The following is a 24888-nucleotide window of genomic DNA, read 5'->3' on the forward strand; positions in this document are numbered from 1 at the left end:
TTCTCGAAAATACCTCTGGTTAGTTGCCATCTTTTGTACGAGTTGATACTAATCAAAATTAGCTCAAATACGAAGAGAACATAATTTTGATTCTATCTATCTATCTATCTATCTATATATATATATATATATATATATATATATATATATATATATATATATATATATATATATATATATATATATATATATATATATATATATATATATATATGTGTGTGTGTGTGTGTGTGTGTGTGTGTGTGTGTGTGTCTAGTTCATTCCTCTAAGTTACAAAGTGATAATGTTAGATGAACCTACAGTATTCTGAATTATATCCCAAGTATTCTTTAAAATTCTATCAAACGTCCAAACAGCACAGTGATCCAATGAATCTCGATATTTAATAATTTCAATATTCAACATACATGTTCTTTACAATTTAAATGGTATTTAATATTGGAATGTTCGAAATTATATAAAATTTATATTGATTTTTATTGAGAAGATAGTACACCATTAAACTCGTGGAGTGATTGGTCAGTATGGTCACAGTGTCCATCAACCTGTGGAAGTGGCAGCCAAGTCCGTATGAGACACTGCTATGAGGCTAATTCAACTACCCTAAGAAGTGACTGCCCTGGTTCGTCCATGGAAATGCATAGTTGTACAAATTTACAGCCATGTCAAAGTGAGTTTTCGTCAAAAACAAATACGCACAGATACGGATCAAACATGCCACTGTCTAGCTTTATCTATTTGCTGTCTAGTTTTATATTGCTACTGTCCAGCTTTATCTTGCTACTCCATGGCTTTATATTGCTATTGTCTACTTTGTCTTGCTGCTCTCTAGCTTTATATTGATACTATCTAGCTTTATCTTGCTACTGTCTAAATTTATCTTGCTAACTTCTAGAATACATGCTACTTTCTAGCGATATCTTGCTACTTTCTAGCTTTATTTTGCTGCTATCTAGCTTTATCGTGCTACGATCTAGCATACATGCTGCTGTTTATCTTGATCTTGCTACTTTCTAGTATATATGCTACTATATATGCTACTGTATAGCTCTATCTTACTACAGTCTGTCTTTATCTTGCTACAATCTAGCTTTAAGTTGATACTATCTTTATATTGCTACTGTCTGACTTTATCTTGTTACTGTCTAGCTTTATCTTGCTGCTTTCTAGAATACATTTTACTGTCAAACACACATGGTACTCTATACCTTTCTCTTGCTACTGTCTAACTTTATCTTGCTACGTTACCTAGCATACATGCTAATGTCTAACCTGACCTTCTACAGTTTAACTTTATTTTTCTACTCTCTAACCTTATCTTGCTAATTTCTAGCTTACATGCTACTGTCTAGCATACATGATACTGTTTAGCTTTCTCTTGCTATTATCTAGCTTTATCTTGCAACTTTGTAGCATAGATGCCACTGTCTAGCATACATGATACCGCCTAGACATATATTGCTGCTGTCTAGCCTTATCATGCTACTGTTTATCTCTTGCTTCTGTCTGTTATTATCTTGCTATTTTCTAGCTTTTGCTTTCTTCTGCCTCGCTTTGTCTTGCATGCTACCGTCTAATTTTATTTTGCTACCGTCTAGTTTTATCGTGATTATGTATAGCTTTATGCTGCTATACTCTTGGAGGATTTTGCTACTGTCTAGAATTATCATGTTAATGTATAGCTTTATGTTGCCAGTGTCGAACTATATCTTGCTGCTGTCTAGCATGCATGAGAAAATCCAGCTTATCTTACTGTCTAGGCTTATTTTGCTATTGTCTGGCATACATGCTACTGTCCAGCTATATATATCTACTTTCCACCTTTATCATGCTACGGAATAGCTTTATATTGATAATATCTAGCTTTATCTTGCTACCGTCTAGCTATATCTTGCATGCTACTGTCTAGCTTAATTTGCTAATATCTATATTTATCTTGCTACTGTCTAACATTATCTTGCTACTATCTAGATTTATCTTGCTACTGTCTAGATTTATCTTGCTGCTATCTAGATTTATCGTGCTACTATCTAGATTTTCCTTGCTACTATCTAGATTTATATTGCTACTGTCTAGCTTTATCTTGCCCCTTTCTAGCATACATTTTACTGTGAAGCACAACATATGGAACTGTCTAGCTTTCTCTTCCTACTGTCTATCTTTATCTTGCTAATTTCTAGCATTCATGCTACTGTCTAGCATTGTCGATGAAGTTTCTAGCATACATGCTACTGTCTAGCATTGTTGATGAAGTCTAACTTTATCTTGCTTTTGTCTAGATTCATATTGCTACTTTGTAGGATGCGTGCTACTGACTAGCATATATGATGTTGTTCAGACTTCTCTTGCTAGTGTCTAACCTTATAATGCTACTGTCTATCCTAATATTGCTAATGTTTGTTTTTATCTTGCTACTTTCTAGCTTTTTCTTTCTAATGTCTCGCTTTATTTTGCAGGCTACTTTCTACCTTTATATTGCTACCGTCTAATTTTATTTTGCTACTGTATATCTTTATGTTGCTACACACTTGGATGATCTTTCTTCTGTCTAGCCTTATCATACTACTGCATAGCTTTATGTTGCTACTATCTATATATATTGCTGCTGTCTAACATACATGCTACTGTCTAGCTTTATCTTGCTATTGTGCAGCATACATGCTACCGACAAGCTGTATCTTTCTACTTTCTACCTTTCGCTTACTACGGTCTAGCTTTATGTTGCTACTGTTTAGCTTTATCTTGCTACTCTCTGCCTTTATGTTGCTGTTTTCTAGCTTTAAGTAGCTACAATATATCTATATATTGCTAATGTCTTGCATACATGATACTGTCTATCCCTATCATGCTACAGTCCAGCTTTGTCTGGTTACTATGTTGCTTTATCTTGCTACTCTCTAGTTTTTCTTGCTAATCTCTAGCTGCATCTTATTACTGTCAACATATACCTTGCTACCTTCTTGCTTTATGTTGGTACTGTCTAACTTTATATTGGTAGTGTCTAGCTTTATGTTACTACTGTCTACTTTATGTTGCTACTTTCTAGAATTCATCCTACTGTCCTGCATACAAATGCTCTCTGGCTTTATCTTGCTATTTTCTAGATTTTTCTTCCTACCTTTTAGCTTTCATGACACTGTCTAGTTTTTCTTGCTAATGTCTAGCTTTATCTCGTTTCATCAAGCTTTATCTTGCTACTATCTAGCGTTATCTGGCTACTGTCTAGCTTTATCTTGCTACTGTCTAGATTTGTCTTGCTAATGTCTAGCGTTATGTGGCTACTGTCTAGCCTTATCTTGCTACTGTATAGATTTATCTTGCTACTGTCTAGCTAAAGCCTGCAACCTTCCAACCTCATATTGCTACTATATATAGTTTTGTTTCTACTGTCCATCTTTATGCTGCTACTGTCTAGCTCTATGTTGCTACTTTCTAGCATACATGCTACTGTATAGCTTCATCTTGGTACTGTCTAGGTTTATCTAGCAAAACCAGGAGTACAATATGAAGAAACGGAAGAAGGCGTTGGGTAGCATAATATGCATGACCCTGTAGGCTTTCCAAGCTGAATGCTCCACGCATCGCATGTTCAATAGTTTCTGATTTACCATATACTCTCGGTAGGCATATGTTAGTCTCATCCGGACTTTTTTCTGGAAAGCAACCCCCATCTACATCATTAGATTTGTGGGGTATGTTCTTAACATCCCTTTCTATAGACCTCACTAAGCCACCACCTTATTCTCGACAATACCTCTGGTTAGTCGCCATCTTTTGTACGAGTTGATACACATCAAACTTAGCTCAAATACGAAGAGTACAATCATTTTGATTATCTATCTATCTATCTATCTATCTATCTATCTATATATATATATATATATATATATATATATATATATATATATATATATGTGTGTGTGTGTGTGTGTGTGTGTGTGTGTGTGTGTGTAGTTTATTCCTCTAAGTTACAAAGTGACAATGTTAGATAAACTTACAGTATTCTGAATTATATCCCAAATAATTGTAATGTTCGATCACATGTCCAAAGAGCACAGTGATCCAATGAATTTCAATATTGAAAGTTGGAATAAAACTTTACAAGAATAATAAAAGTCAGGTAAATCCTAACTACTCTATCAACATTTACTGACAAAGGTCATGGACATGGCAAAAATTAAATATACATAGCTATATATATATATGTGTGTGTGTGTGTGTGTGTGTGTGTGCGTGTGTGTGTGTGTGTGTGTGTGTGTGTGTGTGCTTGTATGTTTATATAAGCACACACGCGCACAAGCAAATAAACAAACTCAAGTTACAAACGACACGGGAGAGAATAGTCTATCATGCAGCACTTTAACAAAACTGATCATATTAGTCGGGAAGACTTGATTTGAAGGAAACTGACAAGTCTCAGTGCGCAACATGTGCGAAACCAGCCCAAGCACTTCCGGAATCCTTTTCTATCGATTCCTTTTCTAGGACACTAAGCAACAAAAGACTATTACACCCTGAAACAAGAACAAGGATACAAAAATGAATTCCTATACAGATTATGTTTGTGGTAGATATGTCCATTCGTGAGATAATGAAATGATACATTTAATCACCAAAGTAAGAATTTATTTCCAAGTTTTAAGATCGTACAGTGCTGGTAAGGTGGAAATGGCCAGAACAAAAGATCTTCATTTGGATGGTGTAAGTACGTGATTCAGCCGGAAGATCTTTCCGCCATCTATAATCAGGGCAGTAGAGAGCGATCACGTGCCCTGGTGTAAGAAAAACCAAAGCCTCTCTTAGTTCTTGTTCAAATAAAACTATTCCTTCAGAAAATTAAAAATGTTGTTATTCTCAGACCCCCTTATGGGCCTGGGACCCGGAGATATATCACCTCCACCACCATCCCCGGTCGGCTCTGTCTTTAATTGCATAACGTTCTTCTCTTTATCATAAACCTAATATCCTAAACCTTTTGACCCAGCTTTTTGTTAAAACTTGCAGACATTATGCACTAAAATAGTATTATAAAAATAAGTTCGTACAAATGTATACTTTTCAAATATAAAAAATTAAAGACGCATTCCAATAGACTTACATGCATTTTTACATTTGATATAAAGTTTGTACAGAAATATGGCTATTAAGAAAATGTTTTTTCAATAGTAAATTAATGGCAGAAAAATTGAATGGTATTTTAAATGTGACGATGCATCTTCATTTGCGATTTCTTTTTATGACACAGACACTGACAGTTGGAGTTCCTGGAACGGATGGACTGCATGCACAGCCACGTGTGGTGGTGGTGACCAATTTAGAGAGAGACATTGCCAACGATCAAGTGGCTCCACGGCAAATGACTGCCCAGGGTTGTCCATAGAGAGCCGAAAATGTGCTACCGAAGAATGCGCAGGTAACTGAGTTGCATATATATATATATATATATATATATATATATATATATATATATATATATATATATATATATAATTCCATTTATTTATACTGTTGCCAATTTCGGCAATATTATTTTTATTATTTTATTATTCTTTATCGCTATACAGTACAGAACAAACGCTTAATGTTTGAGGGATATATAGCAAATTTGTATCTTCTTCGAGTTAAGAAAAATAATATTGTATTTCAAATTATTTCAGATTTGCCAGTTCCAATAAAATTTAAAGTACAGGAAGTTGAATATTTCTTACAGGTGTTTTGGGTGAATGGCTGAGTTGGACTTCTTGTCCTTCTACCTGTGGTGCCGGCATTCAGTTCCGAGAACGCTTCTGTAATTATCCTGGAACTACCAATATTTCTAAGAACTGCCACGGTGAGACGGTAGAGCAGAAGGTTTGCCACTTAATGGATTGCCCAGGTGGGATGATGAATAGCAAATTGCATTTATTATTTCCTTGATTGCATTGAACAGACGTAATCACATCTAAAGCGGAATATATGCATACATTCACTGATGTAAAGATTCATTCGTGTCCATGAGACAAAGGAATTTCACTTGTATGTCAGAAACTTGCACATGTTGCGAGATGTAGGTAGCATGATCATTTCTTTGTGTCAAAGGTCACGGCTGATGTGGATGAGCTATATATTGAATGTCAAGCCAGGTGATAGGGCAAAATGTATATACATAATTTATTGAATTTGTGTGCGTGCATATGCGCGTACATGTGGATATTTCTCGTTCTCATTCACCATCCTACCATTTAGGTATTAACTACTAATTGGCTTTTTTCATGAATGATTAATATTTATATATATATTATACCTTAGTGGATGGAATGTGGGGACATTGGGGAGAGTGGGGAGAATGTCTGGCAGGAAGACAAATGAGGTCCAGAAAGTGTGACGGTCCATCTCCTCAGCATGGCGGGAAGGAGTGCTATACAGATAATAACGCTAGGGATGTAGAGACACGTACATGTGATGGTATGGGCAACTAAATAATCATGTTAATTAAACATTGTAATCGGCAACTAAAACACCCAGTTAATTAAAGATGGTATGGGCAACTAAAGCAAAAGGTTATTTAAGATAGTATGTCTAAATAAAGTTACGAATTATTTAACGCTGGCGTGAGCAAATACTGATGCAGTTTAATTTAAAATGGTTTGTGCAAAATAAAGCAGCAAATTATTTAAAGATGCTCTGGCAAATAATGTCCCTGGTTGATTAAATGTGGTATGGTCAAATAATTTCCAAGGTTATTTAAATATGGTTTGATCAAAAAGTGTCGCAGGTTTTTTAAATTTGGTATGGTCAAAATATTGCCCCAGGTCATTTAAATTTGGTATGGCCAAAATAATACCCCAGGTTTCTTAAATTTGTTATGGCGAAAATGTTGCATCAGGTTATTTAAATTTGGTATGACCAAAATAACGCCACAGGGTATTTAAATTTGGTATGGCCAAAATATTCCCCCAGATTATTTAAATTTGGTATGGGCAAATAATGTCCCAGGATATACAAAGCTGGTATGTGCAAATAAAACACTAGTGTATTTAAATATTACTTTAAATTAGAAGTGTGTTGTTTTGATTCTTTATAAGGAAAGGCACTCACATTCACACACGTTAATGAAGTAATAACCTTGAAAAATACTTATGAAATATCATTTAGGTCGATTAATCAAAACTTTTGTTCCTGGAATTTGCCTTACTTTTCATACGGTGTCAATGGCTAGAAGAGGCTTACCTACAATACCTCTGTATTTTACAGCCATTACAACTCCTGCACCCAGAGTGTTGGAACCCCCGATAATCTACGGTAACGCGTCCACGGTGTCAGGTGGAAACGTGTCTTTGCTATGTTTGACCACTATAGCAGGTGTCAGTGTCAAGTGGTACTATAAAGAGGTATCTGTGTGCGATGTATTTTGAGTTCTCAGGTTGCAAATCATCTACACTTCGATCCAACCACTCTGTCAATATGATTGAAACAATTTTAATTTGCTCATTCCCAGAGATATGAAAATGAAATCTTGCAAGTGACCTTTCAGTTTTAGTAAGACAGCGAGGTAATTGCTACTTGTACTGAAAATCATGCACAATAAATGTGTATGATATAAGATATTAATATGCCTAATGCACAGCATATCTTACACAACAATTTGTAGTTGCAAGCAATTTGGCTTCAAATTTCGTGTTGTCGGTAATAACGGAACCCTCCCGAAATTCATCAGATATAGTTTTACATTAGCCAGGTAATGGTTTACTTTCAAAATTTGTCACATGTAGTAATTTGCTAACAGAAATAAATAACCCAATGCATGCACATATAGAACAATTCACAAATTCCACAGAAATTAACTATGTGGACATATTATATTTCAGTGAAGCAGAAGAAAAGAATTACCTCATTATAACGATATATTTAAATTGCTGTATAAATGCTACTTATATTACACCACTTTTCAACTCAGGATATTATATTATATTATGTTATATGATATGATATGATATGATATGATATTATATTATATTATATTATATTATATTATGTTATATGATATGATATGATATTATATTATATTATATTATATTATATTATATTATATTATATTATATTATACTTTATCATATTCAGTATAACAATAATAAACATTATCCCTCACTCTGTAGAATGAAAGTTTACCAGTTTACGCGGTTCAGCCAGAAGGCACGACACATTTGATAATCACGGATGCCAATGTACACAACACTGGCACATATACGTGCCTTATCGCAGACAAGGAACTTTCTGCAAAAGCTCATCAAGAAGTAACCATGGGAGAAAGTAAGAGGCGTTTTTAGACATACCGTTTCATTCTTTTTCCGTCTTTCATAAGATAATATCCGGTATCTAAAAGTTCCTAGAGATGTCAGATTGATTCTATAAAGATGAATACAAGATGAATAAATGAACGACCTGAATTTTGTAGCAAAACTACCAGTGGACAAATGATGAAAGCGATCGCTACAATACTTATTAGTACGTATTCCTATGCAATCGCCAGTCCCCCTTTTACATATACTCGTACGTACTTTATACTTATACGACTTCTTCCATGTATTCGTACTTACTGTATATTTATATGGCATTTTCCATGTATTATTACGCACTGCATAATTATACGGTCTTTTCCATGTATTCGTTTGTACTTTTTATTATTATACGGTCTTTCCCATGTATTCGTATGTACTGTATATTATACGGCTTTTCCCATGTATTCGTACGTGCTGTATATTATACGGCCTTTTCCATTTATTTGTACGTACTGTGTATTATACGGTCCTTCCCATGTATTCGTACGTACTGTATATTATGCGGCTTTTTCTATGTATTCGTACGTGCCGTATATTATACGACCTTTCCATGTATTCGTGTGTACTGTATATTACACGGTCTTTTCCATGTATTCGTACTGCATAATTATATGCCGTTTTTCAAGCATTCGTACGTTCTACTCAATGGAAATTTCCATTTTAAAGGACACAGCCATTTTGCTCATCACGTGACATTCCACCATTACTATAGTGAAATCGTAGAACGTTCTGTACAATGGAAGCTATTAATTGTACAGATTAACTGTAAATATCACTAATTTGCACACAAATTTAGTTTCACAGTAATTGCTGTCAAAACAACATTTAGCGAATAGATTAACCTAACGTTCTAATTTTGTTACCCATTAGAACTTTTCCTTAGTAGTTTTTTTTTATAATCGGCTTGTTTATATTCCAAGGTTCAATTTATAGTTTAATTATTTATTGTCCTCATATTTTTTCTTCTTAGTGTTAAATATGTTGAATTATATAACGAATTTCATCAAGTTATTTTCATACAATTTGTTAGTTGTTTTTGTTTTTTCTTTATCAATCACGCCAACAAAAATATGTAATTCTTTTCATTACCTTCACCTTTCCTCACCTGTTTTTTCGTTCACTAATTAACATACGTTTGTTTAAAGAATATATATATATATATATATATATATATATATATATATATATATATATATATATATATATATATATATATATATATATAATTATAGCATTGTATATATGATTAAAATATTTTATCATAAAGAATGTAGCACACATCTCTCCAGTCAATATTTTATGATTTCCCAGCGGCTGCGAAGATAATTTCACTGACCGCACAACCGCCACATATACCGGATGGGACAACTGTACAGCTTGAATGCAAAGCTTTAGGTTACCCGGAGCCTATCATACGCTGGGGATATAAAGATGTAGGCTAACAAAAATTACTACTACTACTACTACTACTACTACTAATAATAATAATAATAATAACAATAACAATATTATTAATAATAATAATTGCATCGTATACAACTCTGTTTGAATAAGAACTTTAAAATGAAATCACTTTTTATAGAAAATATAAATGTTAATTATATGTTTTAGGCAAGGATATAAATACATGCATAGAAAGACAGAGAAAATGTTATATACGTAGGTAGGTAGATAATTAGAGCACGAGAAGGAAATATGTGGGTATTGCACACTTGGGCATCATTCGCTTGAACGAAAATGAAGACAAATTCACGAAATTAAACCCTGATAATTTGAAAGGACATGATAATGTCGTCTTTTCTTTCAGACATTCGGAAACCCTTACGTTCCGCCGCCAGTCAAATATACCGATGGAGGGAAGACTATTGTGATCGCCTCGTATCAGAGCATTTTATACGGCGGCACTTGGACATGTAATGCAGTCAATAAGCTGGGAGCAGATCATAGGGACATTACGATATGATAAATGACATTTTATACTTCACCGATGTAGTTTTCATGCGAGGTTATATGCTATCTTTCGCAATTACATTTCCAGAAAACAATTATTTGACCCCAGAGGTCCCTGAAAACAGATAATTAAACTTCATAAAGAATGAAGTATGTTTCAAATTACAATACAATAATGGCATCGTTATCAGTATATTATAGAAGATGATTCATCTGCATTTATGTCGGATAAAATATTCCTACCCAGCATGCACTCCACCCACTTGCATATGGATGAAAAATAAAGAAATTATACATTATTGTTGTATTACTAACAATAAAGAAGTTTACTGTAGAAATGGCTGTATTTGATTGTTTTAAAAAGATGTTTATTGTATGCCTCTCTGTCTCTCTCTCTCTCTCTCTCTCTCTCTCATCTGCGTACTTGATTCGCATTCAGGAATATCTAAGCATATACAAACGAAATGTCATCAGATGATTTTGACTCTAACAAGGTTTATATATCTGCTCAGTCTCATTGCATTCCAAAGGCGAAATAGCAAAAAGAGATGCATGAAGTTCTCTCTTAACGTGTACTAGTAAAATATGTCCGTAAAAGATCAATCAGGAGAAAGTGATGAAAAGTTTCAAAGCCCAAAAACACCATGATAATACAAGTCTAATGGAATAAAACAGCAATAAAAAAAGAAAGATGAAAACGTATAGAAATATAACCGTAATTTCACGACTTCCAAATAGCCTTAAATTGTTACTGCCGAAAACAAACATCACGTGTTGTTGACTAATGATAAGATGTTACAATAAACATTGCTGAGCTTATAGTGATAAGAAAAACAATGATCTGAATTCTATAAGAAAGGCTGATCGGATACCATTTATCCTGACCTACCCTCCAGACAACACCAACGTAGGTCAAATCATCGGGAAAAACTGGCCCATCGTGGAATCGTCAGACACACTAAAGTTAATCCTCATTAACAAACCTGTAGTAGCCAACCGGAGACCAAGCAACCTCAAGGACATCCTAGTCAGGACGAAGGTAACGCCATTCATTAATCAAGACAACCCTAGTCAATCTGGACTCTGGGGCGATGAAAGGTGCAAAACCTGTCAAGATATGATAGGGACCAGGACATTTTCTAGCTCAGTGACTAGAGACAAATTAAACATACATGGTTCAAACAGAACGTGCAAAACAGAGAATATCATTTATCTCATCACATATCAGATCTGTAGCCTTCAGTATGTCGGAGAAACTGAGAAACTACACAAATGGACCAACTTGCATAGTTCTGATTGGATGACAAAGAAGCTGTACAGAAGCCCGGTCGCAGAACACTTCTCCTCCCCTGGTCACACGTTCAGTGATATAACACTTATTGCTTTTGCTCACAACTCCAACTGGAGTATCCAAACCGGGAAAGACAAGAAATCTTACTGGATACACCGCCTTAGAATATTGAAACCAAGCGGTATAAACCAAGAAGACTAGAAAAAGACAACCATACAAAAATAAAATTTATATTATAATGGGGCTACGTTATCAGATAAAGAAGCCAAACTTTTATTGGAGGATGTTAAAGCCACACCTTTGCTAGAGAACAGCCAATGATAAGTTTGTTAATATATTTAGTAAGAAATGGTTTCACTGAAGTTGTCTTGAACGTTCTCAAGCAGCAACTCCGGTTGAACCAACTGCTGCACACTTTTCTTCCAGTAATGATTATAAAAGAAACAACTCTGCTGAGTGTCATCAAAATAAGTAAGGCGTCATGGATGAGTCAATCATACGAGTTGACAATATTGTTATGGGACATATTTAGAGAGATAAAGCCAAAAACAAATTCGGAAGTATATCAAAGAACAATTATTTACAAGTTTGATCGAAATTGGAAGATACAACATACGCCTTGCAACAAGGGCTACACGTCTCCTACAGATGTCATCACGGAAGTAATTGTAGCAGACCAAACGTATGTTATTCTAGGAAATCGTTCTACATAGTCTAATTCAGATCATTTGAAGGACTTATATAATATGTTTAAATTGAAAATATTGATGGATGAATATCGGACACAAAAAGGTCAGTGCAAAAAAGAGCAATATCACATGATTTCCACAAACCGATGACAGTAAATAAATAAAACTAACTAAGCTCTTCCAAACGACATGCTCTCAGAAATTGAGAATGCTAGAGGCGGATTAGTTCAAAATGTTAAAATAATGGTGAGGATAGTTCAAATGTAGCGGATGATAATGACATTATTGTTGTTAACCTTCAGGTTTATAAACATCGCATACTGCTTAGCTAACAGACATTATGAAAAGAATATCTATGTTGTATTAATACATTGACATTTCGCTTACATTTAAATGCATTTTAAACTAGGTACAGCTTTATGTAAAACTTTGAAGTACCTTATCATAAAGATTGATAGTACAGTCACGTTTACGTCATCTTGCGTTGTCATTTGCTTAGATGTCCCACAACAGGCATCAAGGAAAGCTTAAATATACAGATTCTGCAAAGGTTCGTATTCGTGGGAAAAGTAAAAGACGATCTTTGCAAGTTCATATTCTTCTTACTATAGATTTCACCCCGCCCAATCTATAGAGCTGTTATTTCAGAACCTTTATTGACATCCTGTAGAAAATACTATATATGTACTATTTGTTTCTTCTATAATGTGTCTAACCTTCCATTTGAAGTTTATGAATTGAGATACTTGACTTTAGTTATGTTCATAACAGATAGATGATAATGGTACACAATTATTAAATACATTTATTTTCGTGTGCAATTTAAGTACCTCATTCAAGAATGTGTATTTGTTAGTTTTGTTTTATACCTTAGAAGGGTACTCGAAGACAGTGCAAAACAAGTTGCACACAATAATCCATGCTAGCATATCGCTCAAAGACAATTTTGTCAAATGTCACACTGTCTTGGTTACAGTTTACCGATATGATAATTGTTGTGGACGATAAACTAATTAAATTCGGTTTTAGATCAATAAATTACAATTATAAAACTACATTGATATATTTGCCTCCGATGTATGCAGAAACAATGCCTTAAAATTATTTTTGGTGCGTTTTTTTAGACAGCCTCAGAAGTAAAGGTATCCTTCAAGCTAGAAATTGCAAAATAGTCCTCCTTTCCTTATTTACATTGAACCCACACTAATTGTAAACAAAGCAAAATAAAGATGACATCCATGAATTGCATACCAATCAAACAATGAAGTTCTCTTTCAGCCGAGTAAAGTCTGTGTGTGTCTCTAGACGGAAGAACTGCAAAAAAAAGGCTTAACAGTGTGCCATTCGTTTACATAATGCATGTCATTCAAATAGTTGTCAATTATGACATTCCTGTCGCTTAGTAACAAAAAGCAAAAAGAAAGAACCGACTGGGAGAATCTAGGACATGTTGATAACCTATTGATGTCAATAGTCAACAGCAAACAAAAGAAACATTTGCTGATATACTATATTGTATCAAACGAATAAAATACTTGGCTATCTACCTGAACATATTTGTGCATACATTCATGTCGGTTCTTGTTTTACCAGGACAGAAATCAATAATACACTTCCTGAAGTAAAAAATAAATCACGTATTACCATCAATTTCCTTGTTGTATAACTTCTTATAAGCAAACATATCACAAAATCATTACTCAAAATATCTACTTTGCATGTGCGATAGGCGAACCGCCAAGATAATATTACCACATTAAAATCAAATTGCAGTAGAACTCATCTCAATTACTAATTCTGCCCAAAAATTATTGTCTCAAGACAGGCGATCTCTCGTGACAGGTTATAGCAAAATAAGATTAATATATCTATGCACATATAATGTGGTCTTCGGCAGATGGTTTCCCGTTGCGGTGGTCTTTTATGGCATGTTCCAATGCATTGTTCTTAGTTTCGATCAATTTAGTTCTCACTAGAAATAGGTGAAATTCTATTCGGAGCATATAAGGCTTTTGTAAGCAAGCTACCAATAGACATACATGTGACACTGACAATGAAATATACAAAACAGAAGAAAAAGTACTCAATAAAAATAGTTAGAAAGTCTACCATGCTCGGCGGTATGGTTCTTCAGCAGCTAGCAATAAGTGGAATGAGCTTACAACTTCTCTTATCGCAGGTGTAGAGGTGAAGGTGCTGGAAAGACCTGGCCGTAAGAACACATTCAACTACGATACAAGCAAACGTAAGAAAAAATGTCACCCTGAAGGTTGTTGCAGTCATTTACATGTTTAGCTTGAGAAAATCAATACCTCGTGTCTGAGAAGCCGCTTGTTATTGTTCTCTTTAGACGTTTGTGTGTTCAAATTAGAAAGAAGAATCAGATTTTCAATGAAAAACAAAATGCACTGGATTTTTTTTCCTCCAATGGCCTCATAAATGAACACTTAATACAACTGGGTAAAGCTATATGAATAACATATCCAAATACCAGGACTAAACCAATATCTGACCATAGATGTAAGGTTAAACGTGATAAAATCCTATCTTGCAAAAGCAGGGATTCCTTACGGAGATGTTCAACGAGCAACAACCCCATATCATATTTTACACCTCTGTAAAATAGTATGGTTGGATTTGTCTACCATCGTAGAAAACGTAGCAAATTGCTTTAGAACAGCTCTCCCCATAATCACAACCAAACTGCAGAGGTAAATGTTACCCGTGATATCTGTTAATTCTCGCTCTTGGCACGACATTTATACACGTATATATGCAAATGAGTTTTGCGTTGAACGATTTTTTCCGAAGGAATGGAAGCACAGGCTGCAAACGAAGATGCCAATACAAATCAAATTTCTACTTGGTCTATATTTTTTCTCAGTGGCAAGAGGAATTCAACTCATGATGCACATACTGAGAAAGGCTTTTCGGGAATTGTTAGAACTACTTTCGTTGTGTTAGAAGGACGTGAAGTCACATGCGATATGAAGAACAGCCGTCCAACCAATTTTGTTTAGAAAGGTCCATTCTGAGGCAGTGCAAAGTTCTTCAAATATATCTCAAATGGTTCAGCATCCAATAAATTTCTTATAATGATAAACCCCAGCTGCAATACATACACACAATTCATCCGGATGAATTGGAATATTGAGAAAGCTAACTTGATGTCAAGTTTACCCATATAGCGACCACCCTTAAGACTGTATGATATTTATTATAAAAGTGTAATTCCCTCATTAATCTGAACACCGGATCCCTTCAGATAATAAAGATAATGATCAAACAAAATTCCTCCAATTCTTCTTTGCGGCACAACACGCAAAGGTCTTATTTTAAAATTTAAAAATGGAGTTCATTACGAAGAGATTATCAGTATGCTCTGGTGCCAATTCTTTGTACAATGTTTCTTAAACAACATTACTATTATCATAAGCTGATTAAAAGATATCACTATACCGTAAAACCCGAGGTGGAAACAATTTTGAAAGGACAATATTCATCCAACAATGAATCCAACACAGACGAAAACACTATAATGGGCAATTGATTCAATCTACTATGCACGCTGATGTGAGAGGATCTTAACGAGCTGATATTGTTGGACTCAACGGTTGTGGTGGTTGAGGGAGACGGTGCATTCATGCAGATTTTTGGCATAATATGTAGATTGTTCGGGTCCAAGATTTGTCCACTTGAGGCTAATTGCAAAACATGGAAATGAGTGCCTCTCTTTTTGTATTTATTGCAATATCAGTGAAGAGGCTTGCTGGAATCCCCAATGGAACAAAATGGACCTTGATTCCATAGAAAGGCTGTCAAAAACTATTTATTTTGAATCGTAATGCATTTTAGTGGCATGTAAACGATGAAAATTGTTATCAGTTTCCATTTTGATCAGAAATTCTACACAATGAGCTACAAGTAAGAAGACGGCTTTTCCGCCTCATCAGCGAAATTAAGATTGTACACTGAAGAAAACAATAATAAGCAAATTTAATATGTCATGATTCTACTGCTCAGTACTTGAATAGCGTTTTATTCCTATCAATTATGGAACTGGCCTTGCCATTTTGACAATTCGAAACTATGCCCTCAACACATTATCATCCTAATCAAGATATTCCTACCTCTTGATTTTCACTTTTTTTTCTAAAGGGATCTCTGATGAATGAAAGCCATGAGCAGATGGAAATAATGGGGGGGGGGGGGGGTTAAGAAGGTGAAGGTTGTGCAGGAAAATAAACAAGACGTACCAAGGCTGCCATTAGACGGTCCAACTTATTCAGTCTGTGTAATAGTACCATAATTTGGTCCCGGTTGAACCCTGATGATTTTTCTGGTGCTGACATGCTGAGAAAAATGTTGAGTTGTCGTGAGGATGCCCATAGCTTTGAAACATTGTCATTTAATGGACATCGATTCTGTTTGCTATGCTGGCAATCAAAATACGAATAGGAGTTAATAATGTCCAACCAAGTACTCAAAGCTTCTGAACATGACTGGTAACCTAATATGTCGTATAGTGCTGAAATAGTACTCCACCAGAATCTATATATGATGCGTATATATACTTACTGAAATAGTACTCCAACATAATCTATATATGCTGTATAGATACTTTTTGAAATAGTACTCTAACCTAATATATATATGCTGTATAGATATTTACTAAAAAAGTACTCCAACAGAATATATATGCTGTATAGAGACTTATTGAAATAGTACTCTAACAGACTCGATATATGCTGTATAGATACTTATTAAAATAGTACTCCAACAGAATCTGTATATGCTGTATAGATACTTATTAAAATAGTACTCCAACATAATCCATATATGCTGTATAGATACTTATTAAAATAGTACTCCAACATAATCCATATATGCTGTATAGATACTTATTAAAATAGTACTCCAACAGAATATGTATATGCAGTATAGATACTTATTGAAATAGTACTCCAACATAATATATATATGCTGTATAGATACTTACTAAAAAGGTACTCCAACAGAATATATATTCTGTATAGAGACTTATTGAAATAGTACTCTAACAGACTCGATATATGCTGTATAGATACTTATTGAAATAGTACTCCAACAGAATCTATATATGTTGTATAGATACTTTTAAAATAGTACTTACTGAAAAAGTACTCCAACAGAATATATATATGCAGTATAGATACTTATTGAATTAGTACTCCACCAGAATATATATATGCTGTATAGATACTTGCTGAAATAGTACTCCAACAGAATCCACATATAGATACTGACTGAAATAGTACTCCAACAAAATATATATATGCTGCATAGATACTTTCAAAATAGTACTCTAACATAATCTATATATGCTGTATAGATACTTACTGAAATAGTACTCCAACATAATCTATATATGCTGTATAAATACTTATTTAAATAGTACGCTACAGAATCTATATATGCTGTATAGATACTTACTGAAATAATACTCCAACAGAGTCTATATATGCTGTATAGATACTTACTGAAATAGTACTTCAACAGAATCTATACATGATGTATAGATACTTATTGAAATAGTACTCGAACAGAATCTATACATGATGTATAAATACTTACTGAAATAGTTTTCCAACAGAATCTATATATGCTGTATAGATACTTTTTCAAATAGTACTCCAACAGAATCTATATATGCTGTATAGATACTTACTGAAATAGTACTCCAACATAATCCATATATACTGTATAGATACTTACTGAAATAGTACTCCAACATAATCTATACATGCTGTATAGATACTTACTGAAATAGTACACCAACATAATCTATATATGCTGTATAGATACTTACTGAAATAGTACTCCAACATAATCCATATATACTGTATAGATACTTACTGAAATAGTACTCCAACATAATCTATACATGCTGTATAGATACTTACTGAAATAGTACACCAACATAATCTATATATGCTGTATAGATACTTACTGAAATAGTACTCCAACAGAATATATATACTGTATAGATACTTATTGAAATAGTACTCCAACAGAATATATATATACTGTATAGATACTTATTGAAATAGTACTCCAACAGAATCTATGTATACTGTATAGATACTTACTAAGTCGTAGCACCATACGATATATGGGCTGCTATATTAGCTGTAACAACGTTTAAATAAAACAAGTGATGAGTCTATTTGAGAAGACGAAAGAAGTTATCATCAGGCACAACAAAAATATATAAACAACCACCCTGTGATATAACAAGATTCTTCATTCAACTGTTAATGATACCCTTATAGCCAAAAGCCATCCATGATTTCACATCATACGTTCTATTTATGTATTATTTCCTGAGATAGAAATTCATGCATATTTTTGTACCATAAAATCAATAAAATCTCGGACATTTCGAACGCAACTCACCCATGACCACACGATCTGTCATTTCCACAAACACAAGCTTAGAGCAAAATACCTTCGGATATTAGCGATATTTGTATATCTAACTTAAATTTTAGTGTCCTTTACTACAGAACCTGGGTCATGTTTTCTCTTGCCATCAGCTGTGATAACCATTCATCTCGTGCAAACCGGTGAACGACAAAGGATAAGGAAAGGATTATCCGTAATAGACCAAAGCGAAAACAGACTTGTCAGCTTTACAAAGCATCCATTATCAGCTCTTACAAAACCGAATCTGAATCTCAAACATAAAATGTTTCAAATTTCAAATCAATTATCAGCTTTTTAGATTATAGTTTCCTCTTAATATAAAGTAGCAACTAATCCTTGTTAGGACATGCGGTCTAAAAGATATTCGAAGAAACAATCATTACCCTGCGGTTTGATCACTTAATCAAACATTATTCATGTGAGGGTGAGATCCCATTCGCCAAAAATCAGTTTATCGTAATTTAAGATTTCTGTTTCAGCACTGCGACAAAACACTCATTCTTTGATATGCCTTATTTGACGGTCATTTAGTTATAATAAACCGCTGCAAAGGGTCGAAATAGGAATCTTACATGCCACCTTATCAGTTGAAAGCTGTGTGCCGACGTATACAGTCAAGCGCGTGACCAAATGTGGACTTAGTATTGTCTCAAATAACGAAACGAATGTTTTGTATTGTAGGTGAGTACATTAACAATTATGTGTGTTTGTGGCACATTAAGCTACCAGTTAGCTCTCTTTTTTCCTTTTCTTTCTTTCTTTTTATGTTTTTGGGAAGAACATATAGATTTTTTTCTTAACCCCCCCCCCCATATTTCTAGACTACACATTGAACGGTCATATGTATAATGTAATCATTGATATGACCGATTTTTTATCAAAGCCTTTTTGACGTGTTTTGTTTGTTTGTTTGTTTCTGTTGAAGTTAAGTGCATTATACCTGCAAAATGGAAATTAAACTCTCTCCTTTCCTTGCATTTTTATTATGAACAACGATGTAATCACTCCAATGTTTATGTCTACGGAAGGCGAAAATGAACTCCAGTTTATCGTTTGATTTCTCCTAGACACTACACAGGTAGGACTGTGGTAATATGCCGTTAAACCATATATATTTTGATTGTGTTCCAGTACGCCAATATGTATGAATGCAGAGTCTGTACAAGATATTAAAAATTGCATTATAAATTAAAGACTACTAAACCAATATCAGTTGTTGTTGTTGTTGTGGGGTTTAACGCCATTTTTCAGCACGATAGGCTATACATGGCGGCCAGTATTAATGGTGGAGGAAGAACCCGGAAAACCCCGGAAAGAACCACCGACCCACGAGAAGCTACTGGCAAGCTTTCTCACATGCCCACATTGGCTGAATCTTAGACTCGAACCGCCGCAGACAGAGGTGAGATGGCAGTGATCCGTAACGAAGAGCGCTTTAGACCACTCGGCCAACCAATATCAGAGGTACAAACTTGATAATTAAGGTCCAAATATAGAACATACTGCATTATTTAAAATCTTTAGAAACTAACTCCTTTCCTTCTTTATCCTTGCTGGACAACGTGCTGACCTTTGATAGTACACTCAAATAAATAAAGCAATTCATGTATATAAAAATTATAAATTTCCGAACTTTACTTTGGACTTGCTTCATTAATTAACTTCTGACTCGGACCAAACGAAAAACCAACTGAATATGTAACTCCCTGAGGTATGTATTTTTCGGGGAGTAAGTTTAATTGTTAGAAATCGTTTTTCCGAGAAATGCTAGTAATTACTGGCGCCTATAAAGGAGAGAGGAGTGAAAAACGGTAGATGGTTTTTCAATCCTACTTCAATCTCATGCGGGGCAAAATAGTACAGGTCTGTACAAATTTGGCTATGCATGACCGCAGCAAATCTATAGTCACTTGTATGTGAATATATATGTCTTTCACTTTCAAAATACTCTTTTTGAAGTTTATATTTGCTACTTATAATAATTCAGGGGTAGAGATTATTTTCCGTTCGTTCTTTTTTATTTCTTTTTTAAACAATGATAGAATAAAATAAAATATAACCTGCTTCGAACTATCATAATAAAATTGGTTTTGCATATATTTGTCGCGCTTTTGTAATCAGCGATCATCCAGGATCCCAGACATTATCTAAGCATTGAGACCTTTCCCGTTATTTAAACTTCCTACTTAAATCACGTTTGGAGATATCTACATCACCACTTACCTTGTGCACAGGGTATGACCTTAATTGTGGTAAATCCTAAACGTTACATATATACCTTTACTGAACAATACAGACTCGCACAAACACGCATACACTTACATATATACACACACAAACATTTATCTTACAAATGATTAGTGTCACACATAAACAAGATAATTGTTTTATTTCCTGACTTATTACGCTATCCTGATTAGTTTGCAAGAAGAAAATATAAACGTGTAAAACAGCGTTAACAAATTAAGAAAAAAAGAAAACAAACTATATGAACGAAGCTATAAAGCTTTGTTCTTCTCTTAGGCTACATGTTGTTCAATCCATTTATAAGGTTCTTCCGTCATTTCTAATTAGCTGATCTTTCGGATTTTGATGCATATTGTGGTCTGGATATTAAATATTTTGCATCCAAAATTAAGAAATTGGTAAATATTTTTAAAACAAAATTCTCGTATAAATATAAAAAATCGGGTAATAAGTTTAGGTCGGTTCCACAGAGAATTTCCTAAAGTGTTCAGTAACTGTTAAGACATAGAATAAATGTTCAACTTGTTCTAGTCTTCTTGTAATAATGAACACATAAAGAGTCTTGTAATTTACGTACGACAACGAAATTGTCTCCAATTCATTTTTTAAACATTCAGAATCTTCAGAGACTGAGATTCTGAAATATGGTTGGCATAATATTCAACCTTTAAAGACTTGAAAGGAAACCACGACAACTTTACAAGATTATTTATATGATATTAAATTTGGAGTAAAGGCAATAACAGCGTTTTTTTTAACAAATCGAATCGTTCCAAAATCATTTTGAACGAAACCAAGTACTAAATTAACAATTTCAAGTTAAAACACAAAACCCATTACACCTTGATTAAGTTCATTTTGCGTGAATTGATATGATAGATATTATAATAGTTTATAACGGAATAACATTTTATGTAACTATTAAGGCCCATTTAAAAACACTAAATTGTCAAGTGGAACAACATGCATCTATCTAACTTATCATTTTTGCTTGACTTATTGTATTATGCATATTACCTTTCTCACATGTTTAAGTTACGCTTAGTGATATGAATCTATGAGGACTACTGGGTTCTTTTATTAATTCTACGAGAGTTACAATGTAATTAATATCGATTATGCTTTACGATTCTGGCGCTTAATCTTTGAAATGGAAAGTAGCAAATAATATTACGTATTTCTTGAACTTTATTATTTTTTTCTGCATGAGGAAACTTTTGGATGGATTAAGGAGTATAAGATGAGAAACTATAACAAATCTGATTCAGGTCCATACAACACCCATTAATCATTAATATTAAAAATACTAACTTGATTTTCTTTGATTGGAGTGGTGGGGTTTACATATTTTAGCGTTAGCAATTTCTTGTTCAGCACAAGTTTTAAGCAACTGTATTACTAATATCATGTTTAGCTGGTATTTAGTCGACTTGTGTCTCCTTTTGTCACATGATAAAATAATAAAATGTGAATTATATATTTCTGATGCTAAAGGCTTACTTGCAAATTCTATTGTAATTTTCTCACGACTTTAAATTGATATCATTTTCCTTATTCACAGTCTTTATTCTACTATTGGCCAGATATGCGTTATCAGCGGGTACGTATTTTTCTTGCATTATTATCAAGCTTGTTTAAGGAACATATGAAGTAAATGCCTAATTATTTATTGTACATTGTTGCCTGTAGATCATCACCCTCAACCAAATATAGCCTTTTTCCGTGCAGCTTACTTAATCTAAAGACAACTGGCTTTCATATAGGATTATTTGTAACTAATTTCCCTTCCCTGACACTGTTCCAAATATTTCAACACACGTACCCAAAAATATTCTTCTTTCACCAATAAATAACTAATGCGCATCCGGCATCAAAAATGTAAACCTTAAGTGCCAATATAAAAAAGATAAATTTTAAAACTAGTAATTAAAACTTTATTGAATTTTCATTAACATTATGTTTTCTGACAGTACAGGTATTTAATCAGATAGTTAATCTGAAAATAGGAAACACATTTAACTACAAGTACATCATTTTCAGAAACAGTTAAATCAATATATCCATCCCATATAGTATTAATTAAAAGTGCATTTATCATTGCCACTGCCGCGTGCTGCCAACTCTTCCTATTCAAACTTGAGAAAGTTTGTTTTGCTCTCTAAATTGCCAAAAACGAAATGGTGAAAACTACGCCGTATTTAATGTCGTTATCTTGAAATCAGACATGGCTTGCATTCCTCTTGATGTTAGATAAATAGTGCTGTGAAACAGCCAAATGACAACGTATGATGTTGGTTAATGAAAACGTTAATTTATTTACAAGCTCTAAGACGTTCCGAATATATAATATGCGTACATATCGGTTGTTCAGAGTTATGATAGGTGCTGCTACCACAATCGTCTTCTTTGACAAAACATTAAATTGTTGCCATACAGAATAACAGTAATTGCATCTTTCTTTTGAAATATGTTTAATTAAATCTCGTTTATTTAATTGCCCTGTTTTAACTTTTGTTGTTTCATTCATGGTGATATTTGTTAAATACTTAGATGGATGGATTGGTGGATAGAAAGGCAGAGAGATACAACTCAAGACAAATAAATTAAACTTTGGAATTATACGCGTATGTTGCTGACAAGCTTGATACATGGGTACATGTACATGGATACATTGATACATAGACAGTTTTCTATGATACATGGGTACATTGATACATAGACAGTTTTATCATACTAATATAAAGAATTGGGGCGATATTTATTATTTCTTAATTTTTAGAAAGACAAAAAGCTTTAATTGACGGCGAAGATAAAGCATTTTTTCCGAGCTCAAATTCTGCATCAGCAACGTTCAATGAAACCAAACAAATTTTGTCTGCGTCATACCTTTGGAAAAGGTTTAATATGAAAAGAAGCTTTTAAACTTCGGTACATAAGCTGTAACGAGTAAACTATTGAAAGAATTTAAAAATCTATCAAATAACACCTCTAGTATTTTGTCTATATCTTCTTCACATATGAATTAACTGAATATTTTGGCTCTGGCAAATATTGAAAGTTTTAGTTTTGGTTTCATAAAGTGACACTGATGCGTTTTTCGTATTCATTAATTTTAGCAAGTCAGTACAAAGTTATCCATCTTAAAGAAGCAAACTAAGAGTTCAAAATACAAATCTGGTATTTCAATCGTCAGTGCACGCTTTTGGCCCACTACGTATACCATTTTCACACTTGAGCAGGCATGTCCTACAGTATAAAACCCTAATATACGAAATCTAATGGTATAAAAGCATGTAACACGCAATTTCTCCAAATGTTAAATTATACATTTTAAATTATGCATTATGCCATAGAACATATAGTATGCCAAAATAAAAAAAATTAAACGCTTCTTCATTTTCTAATTATTATAAATTTTCTAGTATATTGAGTATGCACGGAAACACAGATTAATGTGCAAGGGTGACATATCTTTACAACGTTTAATATTTTCGCTGGGGATGTCAAAGCTATAGAAATATTCTTCACTGATTTTGATTCAGTTTACAATTGGCAACTTGTAAATATTATCTGTAGTACAAGTTATGCGAACTGTATGTATGCTAATATCTTTCCCACTAACCATTTATGGTTTTTGTCAAAGCCATGATTCATGTTACATAAACTGATTCTTCATTCCTTGTAACTTATCTTGTGACGTATTTGGGGTGTTTACAATTAAAATAGGACTTATTAAAAATTACTTAGTTCTCAGCAAAATCACCTCTTGTCTGGGTCAGACATATCTAGATCAGTTATAGCAAAAAATAATCTTCCGATGCCCAATCCGAACACCTGGACATATGTCTTTTTGGTCTTATTACATTTAAATAATAAGAAGAATAATAATACAAATAATGAGAACTTTGTATAGCGCCTAATCTTTAGA

The 24888-nt window shown here is 33.7% G+C and overlaps 3 protein-coding genes across 4 annotated transcripts in view; all 3 read left to right on the forward strand.

Annotated features, from left to right (window-relative positions):
- LOC149793056 (uncharacterized) overlaps window positions 1–10554 on the forward strand; it is a 37332-nt gene extending 26778 nt beyond the window's left edge. The window contains exons 11-18 of one of the 2 annotated variants that reach the window (XM_089966279.1): window positions 488–670; window positions 5246–5413; window positions 5711–5875; window positions 6289–6444; window positions 7234–7370; window positions 8136–8289; window positions 9630–9751; window positions 10126–10553. In XM_089966279.1, the coding sequence (XP_089822405.1) occupies window positions 488–670; window positions 5246–5413; window positions 5711–5875; window positions 6289–6444; window positions 7234–7370; window positions 8136–8289; window positions 9630–9751; window positions 10126–10281 (1241 nt within the window). In that variant the 3' untranslated portion in view covers window positions 10282–10553. Of the gene's footprint in view, window positions 1–487; window positions 671–5245; window positions 5414–5710; window positions 5876–6288; window positions 6445–7233; window positions 7371–8135; window positions 8290–9629; window positions 9752–10125 lie in introns of both variants that reach the window. The other variant, XM_089966280.1, reaches the window with a different exon arrangement.
- LOC149793050 (properdin-like) overlaps window positions 1–24888 on the forward strand; it is a 220677-nt gene that overhangs the window by 161518 nt on the left and 34271 nt on the right. The window lies entirely within an intron of this gene.
- LOC149793057 (uncharacterized) overlaps window positions 19310–24888 on the forward strand; it is a 29956-nt gene continuing 24377 nt past the window's right edge. Inside the window, exons 1-2 of the mRNA XM_089968902.1 lie at window positions 19310–19394; window positions 22522–22560. Of these exons, the coding sequence (XP_089825028.1) occupies window positions 19379–19394; window positions 22522–22560 (55 nt within the window). The 5' untranslated portion in view covers window positions 19310–19378. The remainder of the gene's footprint in view (window positions 19395–22521; window positions 22561–24888) is intronic.

This window comes from Sinohyriopsis cumingii, chromosome 8 (assembly GCF_028554795.1).
Source record: "Sinohyriopsis cumingii isolate HCF-2022 chromosome 8, ASM2855479v2, whole genome shotgun sequence".
Classification (NCBI taxonomy): Eukaryota; Metazoa; Mollusca; class Bivalvia; order Unionida; family Unionidae; genus Sinohyriopsis; species Sinohyriopsis cumingii.